The sequence below is a fragment of the Orbicella faveolata genome, unplaced genomic scaffold (genome assembly GCF_042242905.1).
Source record: "Orbicella faveolata isolate gen_17 unplaced genomic scaffold, um_ofav_v1 contig_47, whole genome shotgun sequence".
NCBI lineage: Eukaryota > Metazoa > Cnidaria > Anthozoa > Scleractinia > Merulinidae > Orbicella > Orbicella faveolata.
The window spans coordinates 6,758,184-6,785,000 of NW_028301577.1; the positions used below are offsets into that span (position 1 = coordinate 6,758,184).

Below are 26,817 nucleotides of genomic sequence, written 5' to 3' on the forward strand. Positions count from 1 at the left end.
AGAGAGCTGTTGTTTAAAAAACAAATCAAAAGAAAGAGAAGTCAATTTCGAATCTCCTAGTTATGGCTCGCCCTGAGCGTGTGGCATTTGGTCTCTCATTGGCATCTTCCTCATCTGAATTGATGAATGCAAGAATGACGTCATTTGAGTCATCTTCTCCCCCAGAGTCAATGGCATCACTGTCATACTCATCATTGTCACTTTCATCCGTTTCACTGCTGTCACACTTGCCCTGTTGTCATTTTGTGTCAATGTCCTGGCATTTCTCAGTGTTGGTTGGCCAGCTCTGAGAGGCCTCTTCTGCTGCAAGCATGAATGTCTTACAATTGCCTTTACTTTCTCACTCTTGCTGCTTTTTAAATGCGCAAAATTCCAAAATGCGCAATAATGGCGAAAGCGACGAGTCGTTTAAGAAAAGGTTTACAGCTGAACGATCCAGGCAGTTTGACATCTTACAAGCAAAAGAAGCAATCTTTCTAAGTGCGGATGGCTATTCAGAAAGGGCGGGTGAGTTTTCCGTGCCAGGGTACCAGTTGAAGCCCAGTGATGGAAGAAAACTGAACTTTTCCATCAAAGAGCTCAGAGCAATTGTGGAAAAGTTGAATGTCATATTGAAAGATGTAAAGGAACACGATTCCACACTCTTTCAGTCCAATGGGCTTGCTTTAAAGCAGGGCGAAGAATTTGCCCACAGTTTTAATGTAAAACAGATCAAATGTATAGAAGCTAAGTTGACGAAGGTCACGCAGGACATGGAAGCACTAGAAAATAAGAAGAGCAATTATAACAGCATATTCAAGGGCACACTCAAACAGCACATCAACAAAAGGAGAAGGAAAAAAGAAAACCGCAGAAAGTCAAATGAAAGAAAGAGGAAGCGGGCTGAAAACAACATCCAACGAGTTTATGGAATCTGTGTTGGAAACCCGCTAGGAAATGATCTTCCACAATGCCTTGTGTACCCTCCTAGAACGGCCGTCCCGGAAGAGTGTATTAAAGTTGAGGATGTTGCCACGTCGTTATTTAGAAGAGATGGGCCATACATTGCACAGCTCTTGGAAGGGAATTATTTCACCACAAACCTTGAGCAGGAAGTCAGAGATTATGTTTACACCTTCATGTACCCTGAAGAGTACACTCTGACGGAAAGCATTGCTGCTTCTTGCAGCATTGGTGAAACAGACTTCCATGACAGCACAAGCGGCGACGAAGAACTCGACGACAGCGAAGATGAAGATGAGTGCCAGTGAAAGTTGCATTCGAAAATAACAGTGTTAAATACTTCTTTTCAGTAGCTACAAATGCTTTTTATCGCCAAACGATTTTTTAAAGCAGAAGGAAAGTTTGTAATAAATTTGTATCCTGCCTTCTATGTTTATTCTATAGCAATTTTTTTGATATTCAAACATTATGCCATTTTAAAGCTTTACTAAAATATTTCACGTGACCCCCCCTTTTTCCCTTATTTTTTTGGGATGGGCCCCCCTTCGAAAGCCATTTTTTTTCGCATGCCCCCCCCCCCCAAATCCCACCAGCCCCCCCTACCTTATAAAAAACGAACGGTCCCAATTATGGCAAATCCTTTTTGACCAAGCTTCTACGCTTGTTTACGTCTCGGTCCAATAAATAAAACACACACAAAAAAACTTGGTCAATACCCAGCCAGTTTGTTCAATAACCATGATTTTTTGTCAACTTAAAGTTAATCAAGGTGAACCAGCTATAGGTCGGATTTCCAACGTATCACTGACGCTCAAAACGTCAGCTTTTTCAATTTGCCACGGACGGTGGTTTACCCATCTCTATTAACTTCAAGTTAATAATAATCAGTTAATACAGTTGGACCCCGCTCACTCAAACTCGGTTATTTGGAATTCTCCGTTATTTGGAATTTAAAACCGTTTCTCTTGTATTTGCCCTTCAGTCGTTTACTGTCGGCTAATTCGAACTGTTTTTCGTTTCCATTGAGAGTTCGAAATAGCGGGGTTCAACTGCACTTGTAGGCTTCTTTTGCTTACCGTTAAAAGCGGCTTCTTTATTCCGAAGCATTTCTCTATGTATGGGCTGATTTTGTCCGTGTCCAGTCCCTGCGCGAGTTCTGAGGAGACATGAATGTGACCAACATCGATTTTCTCCTTGTTATATCAATACATTAGCAAGGGAACGGGGCTTGAGAATTAATGTTTTACAGTCACTGACACCATCATCTCTATAGCATCCGAGGTTTTCACGTGACGTCATAGTCGCCATGTAGGTGATCAGTGAAAAAAGTATCCTAATTAGCTTTTTTTTTCTTTGTAACACCAACATGGTCTCCACATGTGCGTTGCCATTTCAGTCTGTCAGGATTGGTTTTAAACCACCTATTCCCGATAATGCAGATAAAGGGTGTATAGCTTAAACCTATAAGGCATTTTTAATCACACGCCATTCGGTTAATGGGGTTCAGAGCGGGCTGTTTGGGGAGTCCGTGGGGCCAGGTCTAGTTGATATCCTCATCCGGGAGGGGCAAGGAACGCGGGCTCACAAATCAGAAGTTTCAGAAGTTTCTAACAACCTTCTTCATGCGTCATTAGGGACGTTACGCATATACAACGTCGACGGCGAGGACGACGCGTATTAGAAAATGTATTTACAGTTGGACCCGCCAATTAGTGTCGGTTTTTTCGAATTCTCCGTTACTTGGAACTCAAAACCATTTCCCTTAGATATGCCCTTCATTCATTTACTATCAGCTATTTCGAACTCCCGCTATTTCGAACTGTTTTCTTTTTCCCCTGAGAGTTGAAATAGCGGCATTCGACTCTATAGTGACTCTATGTACAGTTTTCTTCGGAAATTCACAGTTATCTAGATCTATTCAGTCTGTCTGTTTACATCAAAAAATTCCTTGCTGAATATGCTGCGAATGTCTTCTGTACCATAAAGAAATACGAAAAACAAGCCGAAGAGGTTCATGTTCCCTAAACAAAACTTGCAAATTAGTCATTTCACGTTGTTGATTTGCAAAAGACGGCTGCGAAATGAAAAAATGGGACATGATGTACTTTAAAGATCCATTGTTCTGGTCATTAAGCCTTGTGGTTGGCGACGTTTCGTTGCCATTACCGTGTGTTTTTACGTAAGGTCCCTACTCGTGCAAATGACGTCCGCGGTTTTTTCCTCAGATCGTCGGCACGAGCGGAAATTTTCCTATTAATCACTTTTTTCTCACACGATCAATAGGACGTGAATATGCATTTAAGACAAAACCACAAAACATAAACGAACACAAAAGAGTGCTTCCTAGCTATTAGCGACTTTCAGAAAACCACAACGGCCATGGTCGCGAAACAAAAGGATTAAAAAGCAGTACAGTGGCTACGGAGTAATCCTTGACACATTTCTTTACCGTCCTCTGCAAAACAGCCACCAAATTGCGCTGTCTGGAGAACGTGAACCAAGAAGACTAATTTTTCAAATTTCTATTTGCAATATAACGATGTGTTTCACATTCAGGTTTCAAGATGGGCCCCGTCCACACCACGGCGGACAGGGTCATCACATGGTTATCGTGACGCCATCGATTTCGAAAAGTTCCGTTTTCAAAATGTTTTCCGTCCACATGAAAACGAAAAGCCGGCAGTTTCAAATTCCTCCGTTTTCTCCGTTTTCGTGACGGACTAGTGTGGACGCCAGGCCTAACAGTAGAAATAAACCTCAGGTTTCAAATTCCTCCGGCGTACTGTGGACGGTGCCATAGTCTTGACAAAGAGAAACAAACTAAACGGTTTAAGATTATCGCGAGATTCGCCGGTAAAATATAAATTCATTTTTTGACTGAAGTTGTCCAAAGGGTCCTGGTTACTTGAAAGAAACGAAAGATAACGAATAAAACAATTGTCGTGTAATTGCAGGTACGCTTGTATAAGATGACGGTAAACCTACGTTACTATAATTATATTTTGTTGTATTCGTTATATTGTATTTATTTTCTTCTCATTTATGAGCAGACTGAGAAAGATAGCGGTTTTTTTGAGCTAGCAACCGCCTTTTTCTTTCTTCAGATTGTACGTTCGAGCGGACATTTTCTAACTAATCAATTACTCATTTTTTTCACGCACAATAGAATATCTCTACATGCATTTAAACTGAAAGCAAATGGCTTTCATCGACAAAAAGAATGAACGAACAATAACATTCTCAGACTGATTGTGTCTCACAACTGAGAACAAAATATACCGTAATTCATTCATTACCGAAAAAAAATTAAAAGCTTCAGATAAAGTGTTAATTACGTTACAAACAAGGACTGCGTGGCAGGTGTGCAGTATTGACATCATAGCCTCGTACGCAGACATTCTTTTGACTCGTCACGCACTCCACCGAGAAAGAAATGCGTGGGTTAACACATTGACGTCACTAGGTAAGCGCCTACAAATTTGCATACTGATTTGTTTGTTTCCACCTAGAAACGTGAAATAAAAGGTTTGTTACCACGAGTACGCGACGAAACGACAGCAATCTCGACAAATATCACATTTAATTACCTCTATCCGGAATTTAACATTTGCGGGACAGTCTCCGCTGATTTCCTATTCAACACGAGGCGATGTCTTTGATAATTTGACCTTATCCAGTTCGCATCACAGAAACTGCGAACGACGAGCGACAATTCAGTTGAGGTCTCAGTTCATATCGTTCGTATGGCCGATCAGTGAACCTGGGAGCACCATCACTATGGGTTCTGGCGCATCGAAAAAACTCATAATCGTAGAGCCGCAAGCTGACGTGACGCCATTTTCCAGCCATCAAGAATATCCAGTACACATTACTCCTCAACCAAGGATGTCGCAAGAACAGTGGTTGAATCACGACAGGGAACACGAGAGAAACAAGGAGAGTTCATATCCAGGAAACGTTGAATGGGATGTGTCACACACAGACACGCTTACCAGATACAAGATGAACTACCCAAAGCAAGCAGATGATTTTCAAACAATGTTTGAGAACATGCAAGTGTTACGAAACACTATTAACAACAATTCAAAAGGACGAGATCTGTATTCCAAGTTGGTGGGCGAGACGGTTGATAGCTTAGGCACAACAAGCTACAGCACCTATACCTCAGCAGGGTCACACGTGGCCACCGACTACAACAGAATCGTGGACTTTGCGGTGGAAATCGAAGGAGCAGAGCTGTTGCAAAGGTTCGCTCAGAATTGCTTCAACGATTTCTACGAGATGGGCGGTGAATTGGACGATGATAACAGCTCCTCGGAAGATGAATCGTGGGAATTTACTTGTTTTGATTGTCTACAACAAGTGCTAGCAACGATACAAAACTTTGCAGACTTTCACGACGGCTTTTGTTCGGCAAGTGGCCAAGCGGGAGTAGTCCCAATGTGCCTTGAAAACATCGTAAGACTCGATCGCGAAAATGACAATTGGCAACGTGGAGACGATGAATCGGAGCCGCTTCAGCTTATTGATACCTGCCTTGGAATTTTGCATAACATTTCGCGACGGCTGAGAGATCGCGAGTTGTTTGCTGACAGCGAGAAAACATTGCTTTATTTTGCCAAGGTTAAGAACACAGGAGTTGCTGCTACAGCCCTACTTTGCCTTGCTTACCTGGTAAATGAAGACACCAACCATCTAATTTCAGCAGATGAAAACTTGCTTTGCTTTATTATCACAATGTTAAACGAAGCGTATCAGTCTGAGGACCGCAGATGCGATGGATATTCCGCAAAAGAACTTGCAGAAGGTCTGAGTCACCTTGCCATCAACGATAACAATAAGAAGACTCTGGGCCAAAATGGAGCGATTCGTGTATTAACTGCGATTCTCCAAACTTCAAACGATGACGAGGAAACAGCGAGCGGGGCAAGGGCTCTCTGGATGTTAGCTTTCGACGACACCAATAAAGATGAAATAAGACAACACGAAGGAACGTTGGATACATTACGCGCGTTACACCACAGTGCAAACCCTGAAGTACAAAAGGCAGCCGCAGGGGCATTATGGGAGATTGAAGGAAAGAAGGCAAGGAACAACGCCGACAAGACTGAAGAGACCACTGGAAATCACGTGATGATCAGCTACCAATGGGATGCTCAGGAAGTGTTAGTGGAAGTGAAGAACAAGCTTCAGAAGAGTGGATACCGAGTATGGATGGATTTGGAGCAAATGGGTGGCTCCACACTGGAAGCGATGGCCAAAGCTGTGGAGAACGCTGCTGTTGTACTGGTCTGCGTGTCACAGCGCTACAAAGAAAGTCCTAACTGTCGATCAGAAGCTGAATACGCTTATCAGCTGAGAAAAGATATCATTCCTTTGATGATGCAACGCAATTACAAGGCAGATGGCTGGTTGGGAATGCTTGTGGGAACAAAGCTGTGGATTGGCTTTCAGAGTAAGCAGATTATTGATTCAGGTATAGGAAAACTTATCAAAGAGTTAGGAGGGAGAGGAAAAGATCTTGACACGACAGATGGGCCTGGAGAAGCACTGATTCGACTAACTGAAGCAAGTGTTGTCACAGCACCACCCCCACAGTCAGTGACCAATGTGTCCACATGGACAAATCAAGACGTCAAAAAATGGCTGACGGAGATTGGATTGGAACAAGTGTGCAAAGAGGATATTTCCGAGTTCAATGGTCAAACACTGATTGATCTTCAAGAGCTCCGCGGAGAATGTCCGGACTATTTCTACAAGTGTATAGAACACACTCTAAACTTGAAGAACATGTTTCACCTTCTCAAGTTCAGGAAAGAGCTCGACAAACTTCTAAGTCATTAACTGAGACCAACTGCTTGGTGGGTCGATAGTTTGTTAGTATCTTTCGCAGCCCGGCTCTCTTTGGGGTGTACCATAACGTTGCGTGACCCGTGACGAGGAGTGTTGGAGACTATGCAAGAAACGCGGAGTAGAATATGAGGATTTCAAGTATTACTTGTTGTTTCTTCTACCACCGCGGAGTCACTCGCAAACAATGTATAAAAAGGACAGCGACATAGCAAACTGTAGGTTAACGTTGAGTCGCAAATGGTTTTTACTCTGACCAATTAGCTATGAACATTGACGTGTCCAACGAGCAACTTACATTTATCTTAGCTATTCGAATAATATGGATTTGATCACGCATATCTATGTCGTTTGTAATTTCTAGCAGTCTTCCGTATCATATTGGTCGCTATCATAACCCAAAGAAACCGCCGTTAAAATAGTATACAATCAACACCCGTGCCAGTGGGGGTACTCTGGGGCAAAGAGAAACCGGAGGGGGAGAAACAGCTGTAAGCTAACAACCCCAAGTATACCTCAAGTTTTTCAAAGCACTCACCCCATCCCACCAAAAAGACATATCAAATATCATATAATATTTTTATCTCATAATTTAACTCAACAAAATACATATCAAGGTACAACTGACTCTAATGAGGCCCACGTCAAACGTCCAACTTCACTTGCGACGACCTAAACTGAGCGAATTAAGCTCATGATAAGTTCGAAGTTTGACTCAACTGAGTTCGTCCCACTGAATTAAGATCGCCCAACATGTTCTATTCGTCTGAAGCAGACGGACAGAACGTGTTGGTCGATCTAAATTCGAATTAAGTTCAACGTTTGACCCAACGGTCCAGCTTCACCCGTTTGGATCGGCAATTTAGTTCGTCTCGGGTGAAGTTAGATGTTTGACCTGACCCTAAAATTTCCCAACGAAAGCTGACAATCAAAACAATCGTTGTGCAGGTATAATTAGGCTTGTATAATATGATGATAAACCAGCATTATTAAAACTATATTTCGTTACATTGGTTACAAAAAGGCCAGTTTGCTCAGTGCACTCTTGCAATGTAGTCTTAAGTGATTCCACTGAATTGCATTTCACATCCTTGCTGTATACGATTTTTACGTCATTAACGCGCGCGTACAAGAACGTGCACATACACACCATCTACAGCTTTCCCTGTAGCAGAGCAGGTGACAGCAGAATATATTTTCGTTTTCTCTTAACCATTTGACTACAAAGTGTCACAAAATAAATGCCGTTTTTAACTCAGTTGAAGCAGTTTTTGGGCTGCCATGACGCTAAATGTGTCTTAGTTTGGCTGAAAAAGCTATTAATACATAAATTTGAAAGACATATTTTGATTTAAGGTGCCTTGCAACAGTTTCCAGGACTTCCCAAGACTTTAGATTTTGATGGGTCATTATAACCGCTTTTTATCAGTTGATGCTACAATCATGGTATCAAAAGACTGCCCATTCATTGGTGAACACGTTGTTGTCATTTTCGTGATACAAAGCACCCTTACTTTTAGCTTTAACTGTTATAACTCAAAAACGAGCTCGGTGAAAATTTAAAGGTGGCTCTGAAGCACCTACACAAAATTTTTTTAAAACAAACTTTGCCAAAAGTTGCATCTTATCCTGCAAATCAAAATTCGATAATAAAAAATTGGGGTCACCGAGCTCGTTTTTGAGTTATTAGCAGTTAATGCTAAAAGTAAGGGTGTTTCTAACACGTTGTAATATTACTATGGTAACCAATTATGCAATAAAAATTACCATTATTGTTTCACCAATGGCTGGGAATTTATGTGATACCAATATTATAGTATCACTTGATAAACAGACGTAATATTCATCCATAAAAGAGTAGCGGTTGGAAAAGTGCTGGAAACTGTTGCCAGCCTCTTAAAGAAAAGTTTAAAACTGTGGTTTCAGATATTTCATTTTTAATGCTGTACAGAAGATATCCGTTGGAAAAATTGGTTAAGTGCCCTTATAGAGAATTCTTTAAATTACTTTACAATCTTCATTCTCTATACAATTTTCTATTCTAAGAATTTGACTATTTTAAACAATAGGTTATATTGTAAGATCAAAGTCTATTTTGGTGAACAGCTCCGACATTTTTTTATAGAGGGGCAAATATTTTCAATAATTGTATATGAATCTAGTTCTATCTCTAGTGATTGTTTTTTTTTTTTTTTTTAATAAATGTGTATGAATCTAGTTCTAGATTTTTATACAGTTTTTTAGACTTTGGCATATTTTATATTATTCTCTATTTATTTATTTATTTATTTATTTATTTATTTATTTATTTATCTATTTATTTATTTATTCATTTATTTTACGCAGGACCCATTTTGATAGCAGTTTTTATAACTGAAATGGTCATCCTGCATAAATATGCTTGTTTGTTCGTCTATTGATTGATTGATTGATTGATTGATTGATTGATTTTAATGGAAGAAATGACTTTTTTCATGCTTCCTAACGAAAAACGTTACTAAAACAGTAATCCATATTACAATTTTGCAATATTCATAACATAATTACGTTAAGACGGATGATATAAGGCGCTAACTGTGAAAGCATTCCATTGTCTGGACGGTGCTTTTTCACGTTGAGGGAGTCTGCTTTAAATTATGCAGTCTGAATCCTGCATGCCGGAGCATTATACGGAAATTAATTTAAAATAAGTCAATGTTTACTTACCTGTTTCGCATTATACTCTAAGAATCACAATTATCCTAAAGGAAGGAAGCCTCCCAAGCAGACGCTCTTAACGCGTCACCGGCCGTAAGAGTGTCTACCTGGGAGCCTAACAGGAATGTAACCTTTGCTTAATTTTATATTTTATTAACGAATTAATTCTTCTCGAAAGATAGAAACACAACCAGTCGTGGTCTTCCCCAACAGTGACCGGAATTTCCGTAATCTGCCCCAAAGTAACGTCGAAATTACAGCCATGTAGAATACCTGATCTACAGACGGTGCTTTAACTTGGTGTGTTATCGAAAAATTGACCGTCAATACGCATTTGAAAGAAAGTCATGAAACATAAACAAACACAGATGGCTGCCTGTGTGCTCTTTTGTCCACAAAAAGAACCAGCGCCTACAAAATTTACATAGTGAATTGTTTGACTCCGCCCAACTTGAAACAAGGAAAATTCAGGGCGGCCGTAAATTCTCGGAAGTAAAGGTCCAAAAAACGTCCTTTCTAATATTAGTTATAGACTGAAATTTGGCAAGATATCTAATGAGGAAAGACCTATTGTGTAAGAAAATGTAAAAAAATGGATATCGAGAATTTGATCATAGTGGCACTTACCTGTATATTTACTTCTCGTGACAATCCGTTGACAGCTATCAATAACAGGTAATTAATGCAAAGAAACTTTTTCCGTAGAAATGTTTTTAAATGAAAGATCGGAATGAGACCTATTTGAAAAAGCGAAGAACAATTTTTTTTTTTCGAAAAATGGTCAATTTTGGGGTATACTGATACCTTAAAAATGGTCGGGCTTAATTATTCTCGCGTAAAATAAAAACAGTCTGCTCGAATTACGTCTCGTCTCATTCCCTTTTAGGGTAAAGCGTCTCGCACTGTACTCACACCAGTTTAAGCTACTGCCAACGTCGTGCTGCAGTGTTAGTTTAGTTTGTCATACCGTTCGTGTGGTCGATCAGTGATGCTGGTAGCACCATCACTATGCGTTCTGGCGGATCGAGACACCTCCAAATCGTACAGCCGCAAGTTAACGTGACGCCATTTTTCAGCCATCCAGAATATCCAACTCAACCAAAGATGCTCCAAGAACAGTGGTTAAGTCACGGCAGGGAGAACGAGAGAAGCGAGGAGAGTTCTTCTCAGGAAGACGTTCAATGGAATGTGTCACACACAGGCACGCTTAGGAAATACAAGATGAACTACCCGGAGCAAGCAGAAGATTTTCAAAAAATGTTTGAGAACATCCAAGTGCTACAAAACACTATGAACAACAGTTCAACGAGAAGTGATCGGTATTCGAAGGATGTGACGAAGGCAATTCGTAACTTACTAGCCATACACAGGGACATCGTAACTTCAACTGGGACTGTGGCTAGTGAAAAAATGAGAGTCGTGGACTTAATGGTGGAAATCGAAGCAGCAGACTGTTGCAAAGGTTCGCTGAAAATTATTTCAAAGATTTCTACAAGATGAGCGGTGAACAGGAAGATGATAACAGGGAAATTTGTTTTTCTTGTCTCCAACGATTCCTAGTAACGATACAAAATTTTGCAGACTTTCACGACAGCTTTTGTTCGGCAAGTGCCCAAGCGGGAGTAGTCCCAATGTGCCTTGAACATATCGTAAGACTCGATCGCGAAAATGACAATTGGCAAAGTGGAGACGATGAATCGGAGCCGCTTCAACTTATTGATATCTGCCTTGGAATTTTGTATAACATTTCGCACCGGCTGAGAGATCGTGAGTTGTTTGCTGACAGCGAAGAAACATTATTTTGCCAACGTTAAGAAGACAAAAATTGCTGCTCCGGCCCTGCTTTGCCTTGCTTACCTGGTAAATGAAGACACCAACCATCTAATTTCAGCAGATGAAAACTTGCTTTGCTTTATTATAATAGTGTTAAAGGAAGCGTAACAGTCTGAGAACCGGAGATTCATTGGTTATTCCGCAAAGGAACTTGTAGAAGGTCTGCGTCACCTTGCCATCAACGATAACAATAAGAAGATTCTGGGCCAAAATGGTGCGATTGGTGTGTTAACTGTGATTCTTCAAACTTCAAACGATGACGAGGAAACAGCGAGCGGGGCAAGGGCTCTGTGGATGTTAGCTTTCGACGACACCAATAAAGATGAAATAAGACAACACGAAGGAACGTTGGATACATTACGCGCGTTACACCACAGTGCAAACCCTGAAGTACAAAAGGCAGCCGCAGGGGCATTATGGGAGATTGAAGGAAAAACGGCAAGAAGCAACGCTGACAAGACTGAAGAGACCACTGGAAATCACGTGATGATCAGCTACCAATGGGATGCTCAGGAGCTGTTAGTGGAAGTGAAGAACAAGCTTCAGGCGAGTGGATACCGAGTATGGATGGATTTGGAGCAAATGGGTGGCTCCACACTGGAAGCGATGGCCAAAGCTGTGGAGAACGCTGCTGTTGTACTAGTCTGCGTGTCACAGCGCTACAAAGAAAGTCCTAACTGTCGATCAGAAGCTGAATACGCTTATCAGCTGAGAAAAGATATCATTCCTTTGATGATGCAATGCAATTACAAGGCAGATGGCTGGTTGGGAATGCTTGTGGGAACAAAGCTGTGGATTGGCTTTCAGAGTAAGCAGATTATTGATTCAGGTGTAGGAAAACTTATCAAAGAGTTAGGAGGGAGAGGGAAAGATCTTGACACGACAGATGGGCCTGGAGAAGCACTGATTCGACCAACTGAAACAAGCGTTGTCACAGCACCACCCCCACAGTCAGTGACCAATGTGTCCACCTGGACAAATCAAGACGTCAAAAAATGGCTGACGGAGACTGGATTGGAACAAGTGTGCAAAGAGGATATTTCCGAGTTCAATGGTCAAACACTGATTGATCTTCAAGAGCTCCGCGGAGAATGTCCGGACTATTTCTACAAGTGTATAGAACACACTCTAAACTTGAAGAACATGTTTCATCTTCTCAAGTTCAGGAAGGAGCTCGACAAACTTCTAAGTCATTAACTGAGACTAACTGCTTGGTGGGTCGATAGTTTGTTAGTATCTTTCGCAGCCCGGCTTTCTTTGGGGTGTAGCGTAACGTCGCGTGACCCGTGACGAGGAGCGTTGGAGACGATCCAAGTAACGCGGAGTAGAATATGAGGATTTCGAGCATTACTTGTTGGTTCTTCTACCACCGCGGAGTCACTCGCAAGCAATGTATAAAGAGGACCGCGACATAGCAAACTGTAGGTTAACGTTGAGTCGCAAATTGTTTTTACTCTGACCAGTTAGCTATGAACATTGACGCGTCCAACGATTTGCACTAGGAGCAACTTACATTTATCTTAGTTATTCGAATAATATGGATTTGATCACGCATATCTATGTTATTTGTAAATTCTAGCAGTCTTCCGTATCATATTGGTCGCTATCATAACCCAAAGAAACCGCCCATGCCAGTGGGGGTACTCTGGGGCAAAGGGAAACCGGAGGGGGAGAAACAGCTGTAAGCTACCAACCCTAAGTATACCTCAGGTTTTTCAAAGCACTCACCCCATCCCACCAAAAAGACATATCAAATATCATATAATATTTTTATCTCATAATTTAACTCAGCAAAATACATTTCAAGGCACAACTGACTCTAATGAGGCCCACGTCAAACGTCGAACTTCACTTGAGACGAACTAAACTGAGCGAATTAAGCTCATGATAAGTTCGAAGTTTGACTCAACTGAGTTCGTCCCACTGAATTTAGATCGCCCAACATGTTCTATTCGTCTGAAGCAGACGGACAGAACGTGTTGGTCGATCTAAATTCGAATTAAGTTCAACGTTTGACCCAACGGTCCAGCTTCACCCGTTTGGATCGGCAATTTAGTTCGTCTCGGGTGAAGTTAGATGTTTGACCTGACCCTAAAATTTCCCAACGAAAGCTGACAATCAAAACAATCGTTGTGCAGGTATAATTAGGCTTGTATAATATGATGATAAACCAGCATTATTAAAACTATATTTCGTTACATTGGTTACAAAAAGGCCAGTTTGCTCAGTGCACTCTTGCAATGTAGTCTTAAGTGATTCCACTGAATTGCATTTCACATCCTTGCTGTATACGATTTTTACGTCATTAACGCGCGCGTACAAGAACGTGCACATACACACCATCTACAGCTTTCCCTGTAGCAGAGCAGGTGACAGCAGAATATATTTTCGTTTTCTCTCAACCCTTTGACTACCAAAGTGTCACAAAATAAGTTCCGTTTTTAACTCAGGTCAACCAGTTTTTTGGCTGAAATTACGCTAACTGTGCCTTAGTTTTCTTGAAAAAGGCTATTTTTTTACCAAAGAGGCAGATTTCCACAAGATTAGGTATAAAACTGCACATCATTTTAATTTGGCGCATGCGCATAAGCCAAAATTTGGACTTCTCTTTTTTTTTTTGCGATTGCCTGTTCCGAATTTTTTTCCTGCCCCTTTCCTTTTTCTCGGCCCCGTTACTCTCGCTACCTTTTGCGTTTCATATTCTTTCGGGCTGCCGTAAAAAGTTGGGTGTTAATTACGGACAAACCCTGGAAATGGGACCTTGATCAATTATAGGTATAATGGGCCATTTTACCACCATTTTTGCACCAAAACTGATAACGTTCTTTTTCAATTTGCTGCGTCAGAATGCCGTCGATATCTCAAACCGACTGTTGTGCGGACAGATCTATCCTAGCTCTGCCATCTGCTTATCAAGAATATCTGGTGACATTTAAATTGATGACGTCACAAGTGGTACAAAGAGCACGACCATCAAGTATCCGTATATGGCTCCCTGGGCGTCAAAGGGTTAAACGAGCACGGTGACCCTCACTTTTTAATACATAAATTTGAATGAAATATTTTTGATTTAAGGTGGCTTGCAACAGTTTCCAGGACGTACCAAGACTTAGATTTTGATGGGTCATTGTAACCGCTTTTTATCAGTTGATGCTACAATCATGGTATTTAAAGACTGCCCAGTCATTGCTGAACAATTTAATATCATTTTCGTGATAAAATAAGTTACCATAGCAACAGTATCACCTTCTAAAAACACCCTCACTTTTAGCTTAAATGTTAATAACTCAAAATCGAGCTTGGTGACCCCAGTTTTTGTAGAATTTTGATTTGGAGGATCCAACTTTAGGCAAAGTTATAAAAAATTCTGTTCAGTGGGTTCAAAACGACCTTAAATTTTCAAAAATTTAAGGTGGCTCTGAACCTCCTTAAGCCTCCTTAAAAAAAGTTCAAAACTCTGGATTCAGCTATTTCTATTTTAATGCTGTAAAGAACATATCTGAAGGAAAAGCTGGTTAAGTGCGCTTGTAGAGAATTCTTTAATTCCTCCACAATCTTTTCAGATTACGAAACAATATAAAGAATTCTCTACTCTAAGAATTCGACTATTTTAAAAAAATGGATTATATTGTAAGATCAAAGTCTATTTTGCTGAACGGCTCCGACATTTTTTTATAAAGGGGCAGATATTTATAATAATTGTATATGAATCTAGATCAAGTTTTTTAATCTCTCTTTATATGTATATTTTAGATTTTTAAATAGCTTTTCAAATTTTCGCATATTTTATATCATTAATTATTTATTTATTTATTTATTTATCTATTCATTCATTCTACGGAGGACCCATGTTGATAGCAGTTTTTATAATTAAAATGGTCATCCTGCATGAATATGTTCATTTGTTAATTTATTAATTTATCCATTTATTTTATTTATTTATTTACTTATTCATTTTAATGCAAGAAATGACTTTTTTCATGGCTCCTAACGAAAAACGTTACTAAAACGGAAATCCATATTGCAACTTTGCAATAGTCATAACATAATTACGTTAGGACGGATGCTATAAGACGCTCACTGTGAAAGTATTCCATTGTCTGGACGGTGCTTTTATTTCGCTGAGAGAGAGTCTGCTTTGAATTGTGCAGTCTGAATCCTGCAAGCCGGAGCATTATACGCAAATTAATTTAAAAGTTTACCTACCTGTGCGATAACTGTACCGCCCTTTGTTCCACCAGGAACGTAATGACATGAACAACGATAATTGTGTTTCTTTGCACATAATGCATAGCACCAGGGATTCAGATCCCTCCATTTATTTACAGTCCACCCTTTAGGGTGCCCCTCGTGCATCGTTGATTTCAGACATTGCCTGCTCAAAAGGCGACATGTAAAGACCACATAGTGTTATACATAAGGATCTCATAACAAAGATCTTTAAACCGTAATAACCTAGTGACTACGCCGTGAAACAATGCAATCTGAATCCCTGGTGCTATGCATTATACTCTGAGAATCACAATTATCCTACAGGAACGTAGAATTCCACGCAGGCGCTCTTAACGCGTCACCGGCCGTAAGAGCGTCTGCGTGGGAGCCTAACAGGAACGTAACCTTTGTCTAATTTTATATTTCATTAACGAATTAGTTCTCCTCGAAAGATAGAAACACTTATAAAGAAACCAGTGGTGGTCTTCCTTATCAGTGACCGGAATTTCTGTACTCTACCTCAAAGTAACGTCGAAATTACAGCCATATGGAATACTTGATCTACAGACGGTGCTTTAACTTGGTGTGTTATCGAAAAATTGGCAGTCAATATGCATTTGAAAGGAAGCCACGAAACATAAACAACACAGAAGGCTGCCTGCGGGCTCTTGTCCACAAAAAGAATCAGCGCCTACAAATTTACATAGTGAATTGTTTGATTCCGCCTGACTTGGAACAAGGAAAATTAATGGCGGCCGTAAATTCTCGGAAATAAGAGTCCAAAAAACATGCGTTCTAATATTCGTTACAGATTGAAATTTGGCAAGATATTTAATGAGGAGAGACCTATTGTGTACGAAACTGTAAAAAACTGGATATCGAGAATTTCATCATAGGGGCACTTACCAGTATATTTAGTTCTCGTGACAATCCGTTGACGAGGTTGCCTATTTACCGAGTTAGGTTGACAGCTATCAATTACAGGTAATTAATGCAAAGAAACCTTTTTCGTTCAGAACTTTGTTTCGAATCAATCTTTTCCCGTAGAAATCTTTTTAAATGAAAGATCGCAATAAGATCCATTTGAAAAAGCGAACAACAATTTTTTTTATGGTCAATTTTGGGGTATATTGATACCTAAAAAATGGTCAGGCTTAATTATTCTTGGAAAGGGTGACTCAAACGAATCTGGCGTAAAATAGAAACAGTCTGCTTGAATCACATGTCTCGTCCCATTCCCTTTCAGGGTAAAGCGTCTCGCACTGTACTCACACCAGTTTAAGCTACTGCCAACGCCGTGCTGCAGTGTTAGTTTAGTTTTGTCACACCGTTCGTGTGGTCGATCAGTGATCCTGGTAGCACCATCACTATGAGTTCTGGCGGATCAAGACACCTCCAAATCGTACAGCCGCAAGTTAACGTGACGCCATTTTCCAGCCATCCAGAATACCCGACTCAATCAAAGATGCTCCAAGAGCAGTGGTTAAGTCACGATAGGGAAGACGAGAGTAGCGAGGAGATTTCATCTCAAGAAGACGTTGAATGGGGTGTGTTACAAAAGATGCTCCAAGAGCAGCGATTAAGTCACGACAGGGAAGACGAGACTAGCGAGGAGAGTTCTTCTCAGCAAAACGTTGAATGGGATGTGTCACACACAGGCACGCTTAGGAAATACCAGATGAACTACCCGGAGCAAGCAGAAGATTTTCAAAAAATGTTTGACAACATCAAAGTGCTAAAAAACACTATGAACAACAGTTCAACGAGAAGTGATCGGTATTCGAAGGATGTGACGAAGGCAATTCATAACTTACTAGCCATACACAGGGACATCGTAACTTCAACTGGGACTGTGGCTAGTGAAAAAATGAGAGTCGTGGACTTAATGATGGAAATCGAAGCAGCAGAGCTGTTGCAAAGGTTCGCTGAAAATTATTTCAAAGATTTCTACAAGATGAGCGGTGAACAGGAAGATGATAACAGGGAAATTTGTTTTACTTGTCTCCATCTAGTCCTAGCAACGATACAAAATTTTGCCGACTTATACGACAGCTTTTGTTCGGCAAGTGCCCAAGCGGAAGTAGTCCCAATGTGCCTTAAAAACATTGTAAGACTCGATCGCGAAAATGACAATTGGCAAAGTGGAGACGATGAATCGAAGCCGCTTCTACTTATTGATGCCTGCCTTGGAATTTTGCATAACATTTCCCGACGGCTGAGAGATCGTGAGTTGTTTGCTGACAGCGAAAAAACATTGCTTCATTTTGCCAAGGTTAAGCAAAGACAAATTGCTCTTCTGGCCCTCCTTTGCCTTGCTTACCTGGTAAATGAAAACACCAACCATCTAATTTCAGCAGATGAAAACTTGCTTTGCTTCATTATCACAATGTTAAACGAAGCGTATCAGTCTGAGGACCGCAGTTGGAATGGATTTTCCGCAAAAGAACTTGCAGAAGGTCTGAGTCACCTTGCCATCAACGATAACAATAAGAAGATTCTCGGCCAAAATGGAGCGATTCGTGTATTATCCGCGATTCTCCAAACTTCAAACGATGACGAGGAAACAGCGAGCGGGGCAAGGGTTCTGTGGATGTTAGCTTTCGACGACACCAATAAAGATGAAATAAGACAACAGGAAGGAACGTTGGATACATTACGCGCGTTACACCACAGTGCAAACTCTGAAGTACAAAAGGCAGCCGCAGGGGCATTATGGGAGATTGAAGGAAAGAAGGCAAGGAACAACGCCGACAAGACTGAAGAGACCACTGGAAATCACGTGATGATCAGCTACCAATGGGATGCTCAGGAGCTGTTAGTGGAAGTGAAGAACAAGCTTCAGAAGAGTGGATACCGAGTATGGATGGATTTGGAGCAAATGGGTGGCTCCACACTGGAAGCGATGGCCAAAGCTGTCGAGAACGCTGCTGTTGTACTGGTCTGCGTGTCACAGCGCTACAAAGAAAGTCCTAACTGTCGATCAGAAGCTGAATACGCTTATCAGCTGAGAAAAGATATCATTCCTTTGATGATGCAACGCAATTACAAGGCAGATGGCTGGTTGGGAATGCTTGTGGGAACAAAGCTGTGGATTGATTTTCAGAGTAAGCAGATTATTGATTCAGGTGTAGGAAAACTTATCAAAGAGTTAGGAGGGAGAGGAAAAGATCTTGACACGACAGATGGGCCTGGAGAAGCATTGATTCGACCTATTGAAACAAGTGTTGTCACAGCACCACCCCCACAGTCAGTGACCAATGTGTCCACATGGACAAATCAAGACGTCAAAAAATGGCTGACGGAGATTGGATTGGAACAAGTGTGCAAAGAGGATATTTCCGAGTTCAATGGTCAAACACTGATTGATATTCACGAGCTCCGCGGAGAATGTCCGGAGTATTTCTACAAGTGTCTAGAACACACTCTAAACTTGAAGAACATGTTTCATCTATTCAAGTTCAGGAAAGAGCTCGACAAACTTCTAAGTCATTAACTAAGATTAACTGCTTGGCGGGTCGATACATTGCTAGTATCCTTGCTTGTATCTTTTGCAACCTTTGTTTGAAGTGTAACGCAACGCTGCGTGACCAGTGAAGAGGAGCGTTACAGACGATTCAAATAACGCGGAGTAGTATCTAATTTCCAGAATTAGTTGTTGCGAAGATAACTGAGTGGTTTCGTCTTGTACCACTGCTGAGTCACTTGAACATAATTTAGAATGAAGACTGCATCGTAGCAAACTGAACATAAACTTGTCGAGAGTCGCAAATGGTGAAACGTTGATCAGTTAGCTACGAACATAAACGTGTCCTTAGATTTGTACCAGTAGCAACTTACATTTATCTTATGTATTCGAATAATATGGGTTTGATATAACGCATATCTACGCCGTTTGTGAATTCTGGCAGTATTCCCGGTTATATCGGTTGCTATCAAAAACGCATAAAAACCCTACATAATACCCCTGGGGGGAGGTACACTGCGGGAAAAAAGAGACGGGAGGGTGAGAGCGAAGTCAAAAGCTAACGGCCAAAGAGCACTCACACCCACCTCTCCCCTGAAAAAACAATATCAAATTTCATAAAACAATTTTTAAATCTCAAAATTTAACAGAACTAGTTACTTCTGTGTAGGCATTGTCAAACTCATATTGTGTTATATTTGCTATCTTCTTAATTATGAACAGACAGAGAAAGATGGCAGTTTTTTACTTGTTATTTCGAGTTCCCAGTTTAATAAATAAAATTCAGTAATCGTGATTTGACTTCCAGTCTACAGTAAAGCCGTTTTTATACACAAACCTTGTTCAACTTGTATTCGCTCCCTAAACTCTTCAGGATCTGTTTGTTCCTTGACCATCTCGGCTATTGTTGTATCTATAAAGCAAAGAAGAGCGTCTTCTAAGCAAACTTTTAACGCTCTCGCCTTCAAGTTAAGAAGACGTCGTGGAGTTTTAATATTCTCCACTTAACAATACATTTCATGGTAAATTAAAACTGGCATAAAAAAACGAAAGCTGCCTAGATTCTACAGACGTCCGAGAGGTGCAAAAGAAATAAAGCCATAAAGAAATTACACGCTGTGCATTCCTATGTTGCTAAGTAATGGACCTTTTCGGCGACTCGGCGGCCATTTTGAATTCTATTGTTTTTAAATAACTATTATGGGATACTTAGGGGGCAGATACATACTAATTTGCCCCCTGAGCATCCCATAATAGCTACTTGAAACAATAGAATTCAAAATGGCCGCCGTATCACCGAAAAGGTCTATTATCAGACCTTTCTAACGGGAGGCGAGAGGGTGGTAGAGGGGGGAGAGGGAGAGAGGAGGTGGAGGGGGAGAGGGGGTGAGAGGGAGGTGAGAGGAAGGTCAGAGGGAGGTCAGAGGAAGGTCAGAGGAAGGTGAGAGGGAGGTGAGAGGGAGGTGAGAGGGAGGTGAGAGGGAGAGGGGGAGAGGAGAGGAAATACTCAGGTTAAGCTTCTCACATGACCTCACGGCGGACATTTCGGTGCTGACAATATGAAATTTCCGTCCTTTCGAAAACGACTTTTCTTACTATTTTGACCGGACAGAATTCTAGTTGGAACAAAAAGCTCTTCTTTTCTTTGAAAACACCAAGATGGCCAGAACATGAAATGCTCCATGACACAGAAACACAATTTAACTGAAAGCCAGTTTACTCACGTGTGGCAAGAGAAGCTTTCGCTCTTTGCATGAAAGGAATCCTCTGTACATATTGTTTCATTTCTCCTACTGTCTTAGCGCTTTTGTGTTCCTGGAAAAAAAACATGCAAAGCAGTCAGACAGAGCTTGATTCTGAAAGCACTTAGCAATCAAGTAAGGCAAGAAAAGCTCAGTTCTACGCAGACTGAGTGACAAAATTCATTCCTTCACCTGTTTGTCTTCGCTTATAGTCATCCGAGTTTTGATTCTAAATGTTTGCACAGATGAGGTAACTACGCTAATATGAAGATCCGAGTGGTGTCTCGGGTTGGTTGCTAGTTGAAAGCGAAAATTCAAAACCAAGGAACGTTGATCTTCCGTGATCTCCGTAGAACTAAGTTGACATATGGAATTTTGGGGGACCAAATCTCATAGGTTTGTAAAACGATCGACCGCTCACACCGAGTTCCAGAAAACCAAAGTGATCACTTTGGCCAATCACAAAGGACGCGAACAGTCCAGTCAGCCAATCAAAACTCAAAGAAAAATCGTGTTGCAGGTGCGAAGCACGGGAAAACGCCTGCAAGCATGTCACGATATTTTGGGTTAACTTCTGAATGGTCGAGGAAGTTTCTTGAACAAATCACTGAGCGTAGAAATGCACAACCAACGTAAACGCGAATTACTTTAGACACTCAAGTGAAACTGCTCTAAAATGAAAGGGAGAAGCGAACGCTCTCAAGTCTTCGCCACCCATGAACAAAGATTATACGAGAATCTGAATTTGCACATCTTGTGTCTCCTAGATCTACGTTGGCGACTTAGAAGGTGGAGGAAGGGGGATTTCTCACAGCTGAAAAACTACAAAATTTGGTATTTTTACTAGTTACATGCTTTCATCTGACAATGATTACAGGGCAGATCATTTCCTCTCGCAGTGGAAGGAAAGACAACACAACTTCAATGAAATATCCTCCAAGCGACTTTCCGGAACCTCTTAGTCAGTTAGGTTAATACACTCTTGATCAAAATAAAATAAGAAACAAAACCACCCCCTCCCCCCCGAACCAAAGATGAACTCGCGCTACATCCAAAATGCGCCATTATCTCAATCGTTGAAATGGGGGGAGGGGTGGTCTTAGCTTTTCATTTAAATTGACCAAGATTGTAGGTAACAGCATAAATGGTCAAAGAATTGGGTATTCTACATCATTAAAGCAGATACTAGTTTGCTTTGTCATGTAATCTCTTTTCCCTCGTTAGGAAATAGCAACTGTATGACCAAAATAACAGTTGCTTTAGAGACTAACATCTGAGCAGTGTGGAATAAGCCTTTTAACCTCCACACGTTATTTTGATTAAGTTCTAAGTTCTGTTAACCACCTTGTTACAAATTCAAATACGCAGGTTGTGAGAATTAAACACTTGATATACTTAACTTAAACCTTATTCTCCCACAGGAAAGGATCGAAAATGTACAAAAACGAATATGGAGAATTCTAATTTTGATACTGACCTCAAAAGCAGCACTGATCTGCTTGGCTCTCCTACTCAGATGTATTCCCACAGCCGAGAAGTTCAGATCCCTTATGTCATAAAACAGCTCATCACTAGAATTCAAAACAACTTTCTTTGGTCCAGTTTGTTGCTGCTGCTGTTGCATTCCGCCTGGGCCTTTCTCCTCGGTTTGAGGGAATCTCTCGGGTGGAAACTTAGCAGTGGCTTTAAAAGGGAAAAGAATCAATTACTTGCTGGAGTTCTTTGCCGTTAATATTTAGGAAATTTGAATCCTTCTACGCTGTTACCCCATAACAGGTGCATGTGTTACAGCCCTTATTGACAGCGCTGACCCTTGCAGTGATTCAATGTGGCAAGGTTAGAAACTAACACGGAATGATGGAAAGAGGGCCTTAGTGGAAAACCAGAGGACAGAAAATGGCTGATAGTTGTACCACCCTATCAAACACAATGCAGCAGAGGGTAGAGAAATACTGTGGTTATTGCGCACAAGAAATTCAGGCGTAGATTACAAGGTGCTGTTCAGACATTGCCTGCAATAGAGTGTATACACTAGGCATCTTGGTCATTATTAAATGTGGTATGGTAAACTCTCACAAGTTGGGACTCTACTGTAAGGTGGACACCTCCCTTAAACATATACAGTTATCTTGTCTGTTCTGTCATTCCTCTAAAACTGAACTCTCAAATGCAGATAGCTGAAGCCGCTCCCAAGAGAGTCCACCTTTGACAGAGTTCACTGTATACCCTAGCCCTTGGTGCATCAACATTCATCTAATGCATGTATCTAGCCTTCATGTATGACCTACTGCGGTACTTCTCTTCCCAGTAGACCACAACACCCAAAACTTTTTTTATCGCCTTCAGACTGATACTTTTCACACCACAATTTTGATTCAAACCAATCATGTCAGTTCAAATGTACCACGTGACTGGTTTGAAACAAACTCGTGGTATCAAAAACGTTGCTCTGAAGGTGACCAAAAAAATTGGTGGGTGTCACGGTCTACTGGGAAGAAGATTTTTTTTTTTTCATTAAGTTCATTTTACTTCAAATAACACTTACTGTGGTGTATTCCATAAAGTTCATCTATCAGCCCTTCATAAGTAAGTTGGGTGAATAATGGGGTAAGCAAGTCCACATTACGGTCTATCAACAGTAACGTGTCAATCTCTGGGGAGACTTGGTTTTCTGAATCAGCTGCCTCTCGTTTCTTGCGCATCATCATGTCTAAGACCCTCTGAGGAGAAAAACATTCATTTTACCATCAGTGTGGTTACACACGGTGATGGGGGAAATTAGAGAATCAAAGCAAGACAGAACCCCCCACTTTACCCTCATGTGTTTGTGCTCATTTAATTCCCCATGGTTTTTATTTTGATCATGCTCCTGACAGCAAGAAAAAAAAGCCTGTGATTAACTATATACATAAAGAATCATGGGTTTCATCAAGGGGTTTTCAGCAGAAAGGCAACTGTTTTTCACATGCAGGCAAAAAGTTCTGAACTGGACTTCTTTCTAAGAAAAACTTTCCTCTAAATGGTCAAACCAGGCAGGCAAAATTATTGTCGCAGCTGGTCAGTTTGGCCAGTGCCTGACCCTTATTGAAACCCCTGAAAATATGATTGACTAATTAACTCTTCTGATTTTTAGCCCCTTATAGTAATGCTGATTTTCTATCTCACAGTATCATAATTATTAAGAAAGATTTATCATGCAGTATTCTTACAGGTCATTTTATATCAACCAATATGCCAACTCATTTTCTACAAGCAAACTTCATACTAATAGGAAAATAAGCCCTCCCAAAAATTTAAAAAAAAAAAAAACCAAGAGATACTTTTGAAATTTAAAGAATAATATTCTGTTTGACCAGTTATGATGTTCTAGCTGTAAAATTTCCGGACAAAGTTTAATCCAAAAATGCATCTTGCCACCATTGAAACAATTCACTTCACACCTTTGACATGGTTCCTTTTGCATAAATCTTGGGAATTGTGCCATACAATGTCTGAAGTGTCATCAAGGAGTTTGCAACATAGAACAAGGATGTGAAGTCATTTTCCAAGTAACATTCCTGCAAAAGGCAAACAAAACCGTAAGTTAGAGTTCTTGAAAGAGAGCTAATTAAAATTTAAAAAATACTTATCACCGCCACAGAGCCTAAAATCCAACTACATAAATTAATGACTACTTCAGGTTTTGTGTTTCAAGAGCCAAACAACATGGTTGCCATAGACATCACTTTTCATGACTTTTAACTGACTTTTCCCTAATAAAAAATACAGAAAATGTCAAATGAAGTAGTGGCCTCCAGCCTCCCATTACAGCCATCCTTACCAACCATTCATTTTGGACTGACAAGTTTCAACAAATTCACCTTCTTCAATAAGAAAAAACATTGCTGACATCGCAATACCCCAAAATGTTTCTTCCAGCCTTCAATGACATTAATTAATCAGCAGTGTTAAAATTTTAATTTTCCGTGATTTTTCTTCAAAATGTCAGATTTCCCTGACTCAAAACAAAATTCCTTGACTTTTCCCTGACCTTGAAGAATTTAATTTTTCCCTCACCATTTCCTGGCCTGTAACAACACTGACTGAAACCTTTGCTCCAGGCAAAATGGGTGGGGATGTTTGTCACCTCTTTTAGAGGTTTACAGTGTGACTCCTCGAACCAGCCACTTAGAAGAAAACCAACCAATCAACATATAAACTGAGAGCAATTTGGTACCTTTCTCATGTCAGCAAGTGATAAGGGTCTGTTTGGATGACACAAATACATACAGTTTTCGACTCCTATGTGTTACAGACACTCTAAGAGATTCAGTCCCTGACGGTGAATTAACGTAAGTATAAATTCCAATGAAAAAATTTAGTTCTACAACTGATTTTGCTACAACTAAACCAAAGCATTGAAATGGGTACAAAATTTAGTATTGAAACTAACCAATCAACAAATGGCAAAGTTTCCCGAGAAGTTTGCAAGACTTTGCACTTTGTTGGGTTTTCAATTTTGTTAAGGACTATTGTTCATATTCTTCAATGTCATTGGTTCATTTGAGAAAAAAGATTGCTATCCTTTGTTCTCAAGTAATATTCTGATTGGTTAAGTAAACACTCTTTCTCCAAGTGGCCCAGTTTGAGTAGTCACACTGTAAATCGTAGATTTTGTATTGCCAACGGTGTTCAATATCACCATTATTTTTACCAACAAGGTATTTATTAGCCCTGGTTGCAAGCAAAAGTAAATTTAACAATGTCAACTAGTAGGCGGTTTTGATCAGACCCAATGGACAAGTTTCTTCACAGATGACAGAATTTGAAGATGATACGTTTATTGCCATTCATTGAGTTAAGTCGCCACACCTCACATTTGACTATCCATTTATGAATGGTATCTTTTAATAAGGGTAAAATAAAACTTTGAGTTTACACCGAGATTAGTCACATTTATCTTTTCCAAAAAAGCAGTCCAACCTCTTTAAGGTGGGAGATCCCTGTGCATGTTTTACCATCTTGATAGAAACAAGTCGAATTCAAAAAGCCACTTGCATTTCTGATAAAAACTAAGGAATAACAGTGGACAATGATACCTTGAAGCTTGAGTCCATTTCTAGTGACAAAACGTCACTATCCAGGGGTATCAGTTCCAGTGGATATTCATCAATATTAAGAAATGATACATTCCGCTCCTTTAAACAACAACAAAAAAAACTTTCATTAGGTATCCAGTGTTTGTACTACAGTAACCGCTTAATTTATAACAAAATTAACAATTGAAACCTCCACTGTCAAAAATCAGTATTAAGAGTGCATCGTAATCCTAGCCTATGAAGCATGCTCATTGTGTCAGAAGAGTTACCTCTGTAGGTAAGGTTATAAAACAATTGATTCATCCTTTGGAGGTTTGGCGAGCACTCAAGAAGCTAACTCAGGGAGGCACAGGGCATAATGATTTGTGCACTGTATTCTGGATGGAGCCCTAGCTGAGGTCATTGTGTTGTGTTCTTGGGTGCAACACTTTACTTGCACAGTGCCCCTCTCCACCCTGCTGTATTATGGGTAGCGATGAATGTAAACAGCAATGCTGGGGGTAACCTTGCGATGGGCTAACATCCAAACCTGGGGGAGTAGAAATACTCCTAGTTGCTTAATGCTATGGAAACTGGGATAAGATCTGACAGTATGGACCACTTCGCTAATGCACCATGCATGCATCTCAATGATGCAGAGTTAAAAGCATGAATCAGTTGTTTTATAACATTGCCAATGGAGTTAACTTTTCTTATGCCATGCATGCGCATCATTGAATTTACAACAACCACTTATTTCAACATTTTGATGAGCTGTAAACATCTGGTCATGTAAATGCTGTTAGCGCAGAAAAATTATTTTTTTCCAGCAACAACTCACACAGCTTTCTGTTGTCCCAAAAAATATTTGAAAGATTACACAAATCTATATATTATAACTGTAAACACATCAGATACATGACTGTACATGTATACATATACAGAGAGTAAATCTACAGTCCCAGGTACATATTCAACTGTAAATTATTTCTTCTATATTTTGTTACTTACCGCAAGCTTT

General features: G+C 40.3%; 4 protein-coding genes and 1 pseudogene across 4 annotated transcripts in view; 4 read left to right on the plus strand and 1 right to left on the minus strand.

The window, feature by feature from the left end:
• The window catches only part of LOC110051935 (vacuolar protein sorting-associated protein 33A-like), a 38,945-nt gene that overhangs the window by 5,769 nt on the left and 6,359 nt on the right, over nt 1-26,817 (minus strand). Inside the window, exons 4-11 of the mRNA XM_020758044.2 lie at nt 26,808-26,817; nt 25,818-25,916; nt 24,180-24,296; nt 23,285-23,459; nt 22,217-22,422; nt 20,722-20,812; nt 19,836-19,910; nt 2,019-2,098 (exon numbers count right to left, since the gene is read on the minus strand). The exon at nt 26,808-26,817 is cut by the window's right edge and continues 75 nt beyond it. Coding sequence (XP_020613703.2) covers nt 2,019-2,098; nt 19,836-19,910; nt 20,722-20,812; nt 22,217-22,422; nt 23,285-23,459; nt 24,180-24,296; nt 25,818-25,916; nt 26,808-26,817 — 853 coding nt within the window. The remainder of the gene's footprint in view (nt 1-2,018; nt 2,099-19,835; nt 19,911-20,721; nt 20,813-22,216; nt 22,423-23,284; nt 23,460-24,179; nt 24,297-25,817; nt 25,917-26,807) is intronic.
• Nucleotides 250-1,290, plus strand: LOC149096944 (uncharacterized). Its single transcript, XM_089279996.1, has one exon. It carries the CDS (start codon nt 312-314, stop codon nt 1,248-1,250), a length of 939 nt encoding a protein of 312 aa, XP_089136122.1. The 5' UTR covers nt 250-311; the 3' UTR covers nt 1,251-1,290.
• On the plus strand, nt 4,382-7,826 carry LOC110051934 (uncharacterized). The gene has a single exon (XM_020758043.2). The coding sequence runs from the start codon at nt 4,720-4,722 to the stop codon at nt 6,784-6,786; it is 2,067 nt and encodes a 688-aa protein (XP_020613702.2). The 5' UTR covers nt 4,382-4,719; the 3' UTR covers nt 6,787-7,826.
• LOC110048821 (uncharacterized) lies at nt 10,215-13,546 on the plus strand (annotated as a pseudogene).
• LOC149096945 (uncharacterized) lies at nt 16,755-19,793 on the plus strand. Its single transcript, XM_089279995.1, has one exon. It carries the CDS (start codon nt 16,904-16,906, stop codon nt 19,025-19,027), a length of 2,124 nt encoding a protein of 707 aa, XP_089136121.1. The 5' UTR covers nt 16,755-16,903; the 3' UTR covers nt 19,028-19,793.

Coding starts and splice junctions, on each gene's coding strand:
- LOC149096944 (XM_089279996.1), top strand. CDS start 312: ATGAATGTCTTACAATTGCCTTTACTTTCTCACTCTTGCTGCTTTTTA.
- LOC110051934 (XM_020758043.2), top strand. CDS start 4,720: ATGGGTTCTGGCGCATCGAAAAAACTCATAATCGTAGAGCCGCAAGCT.
- LOC149096945 (XM_089279995.1), top strand. CDS start 16,904: ATGAGTTCTGGCGGATCAAGACACCTCCAAATCGTACAGCCGCAAGTT.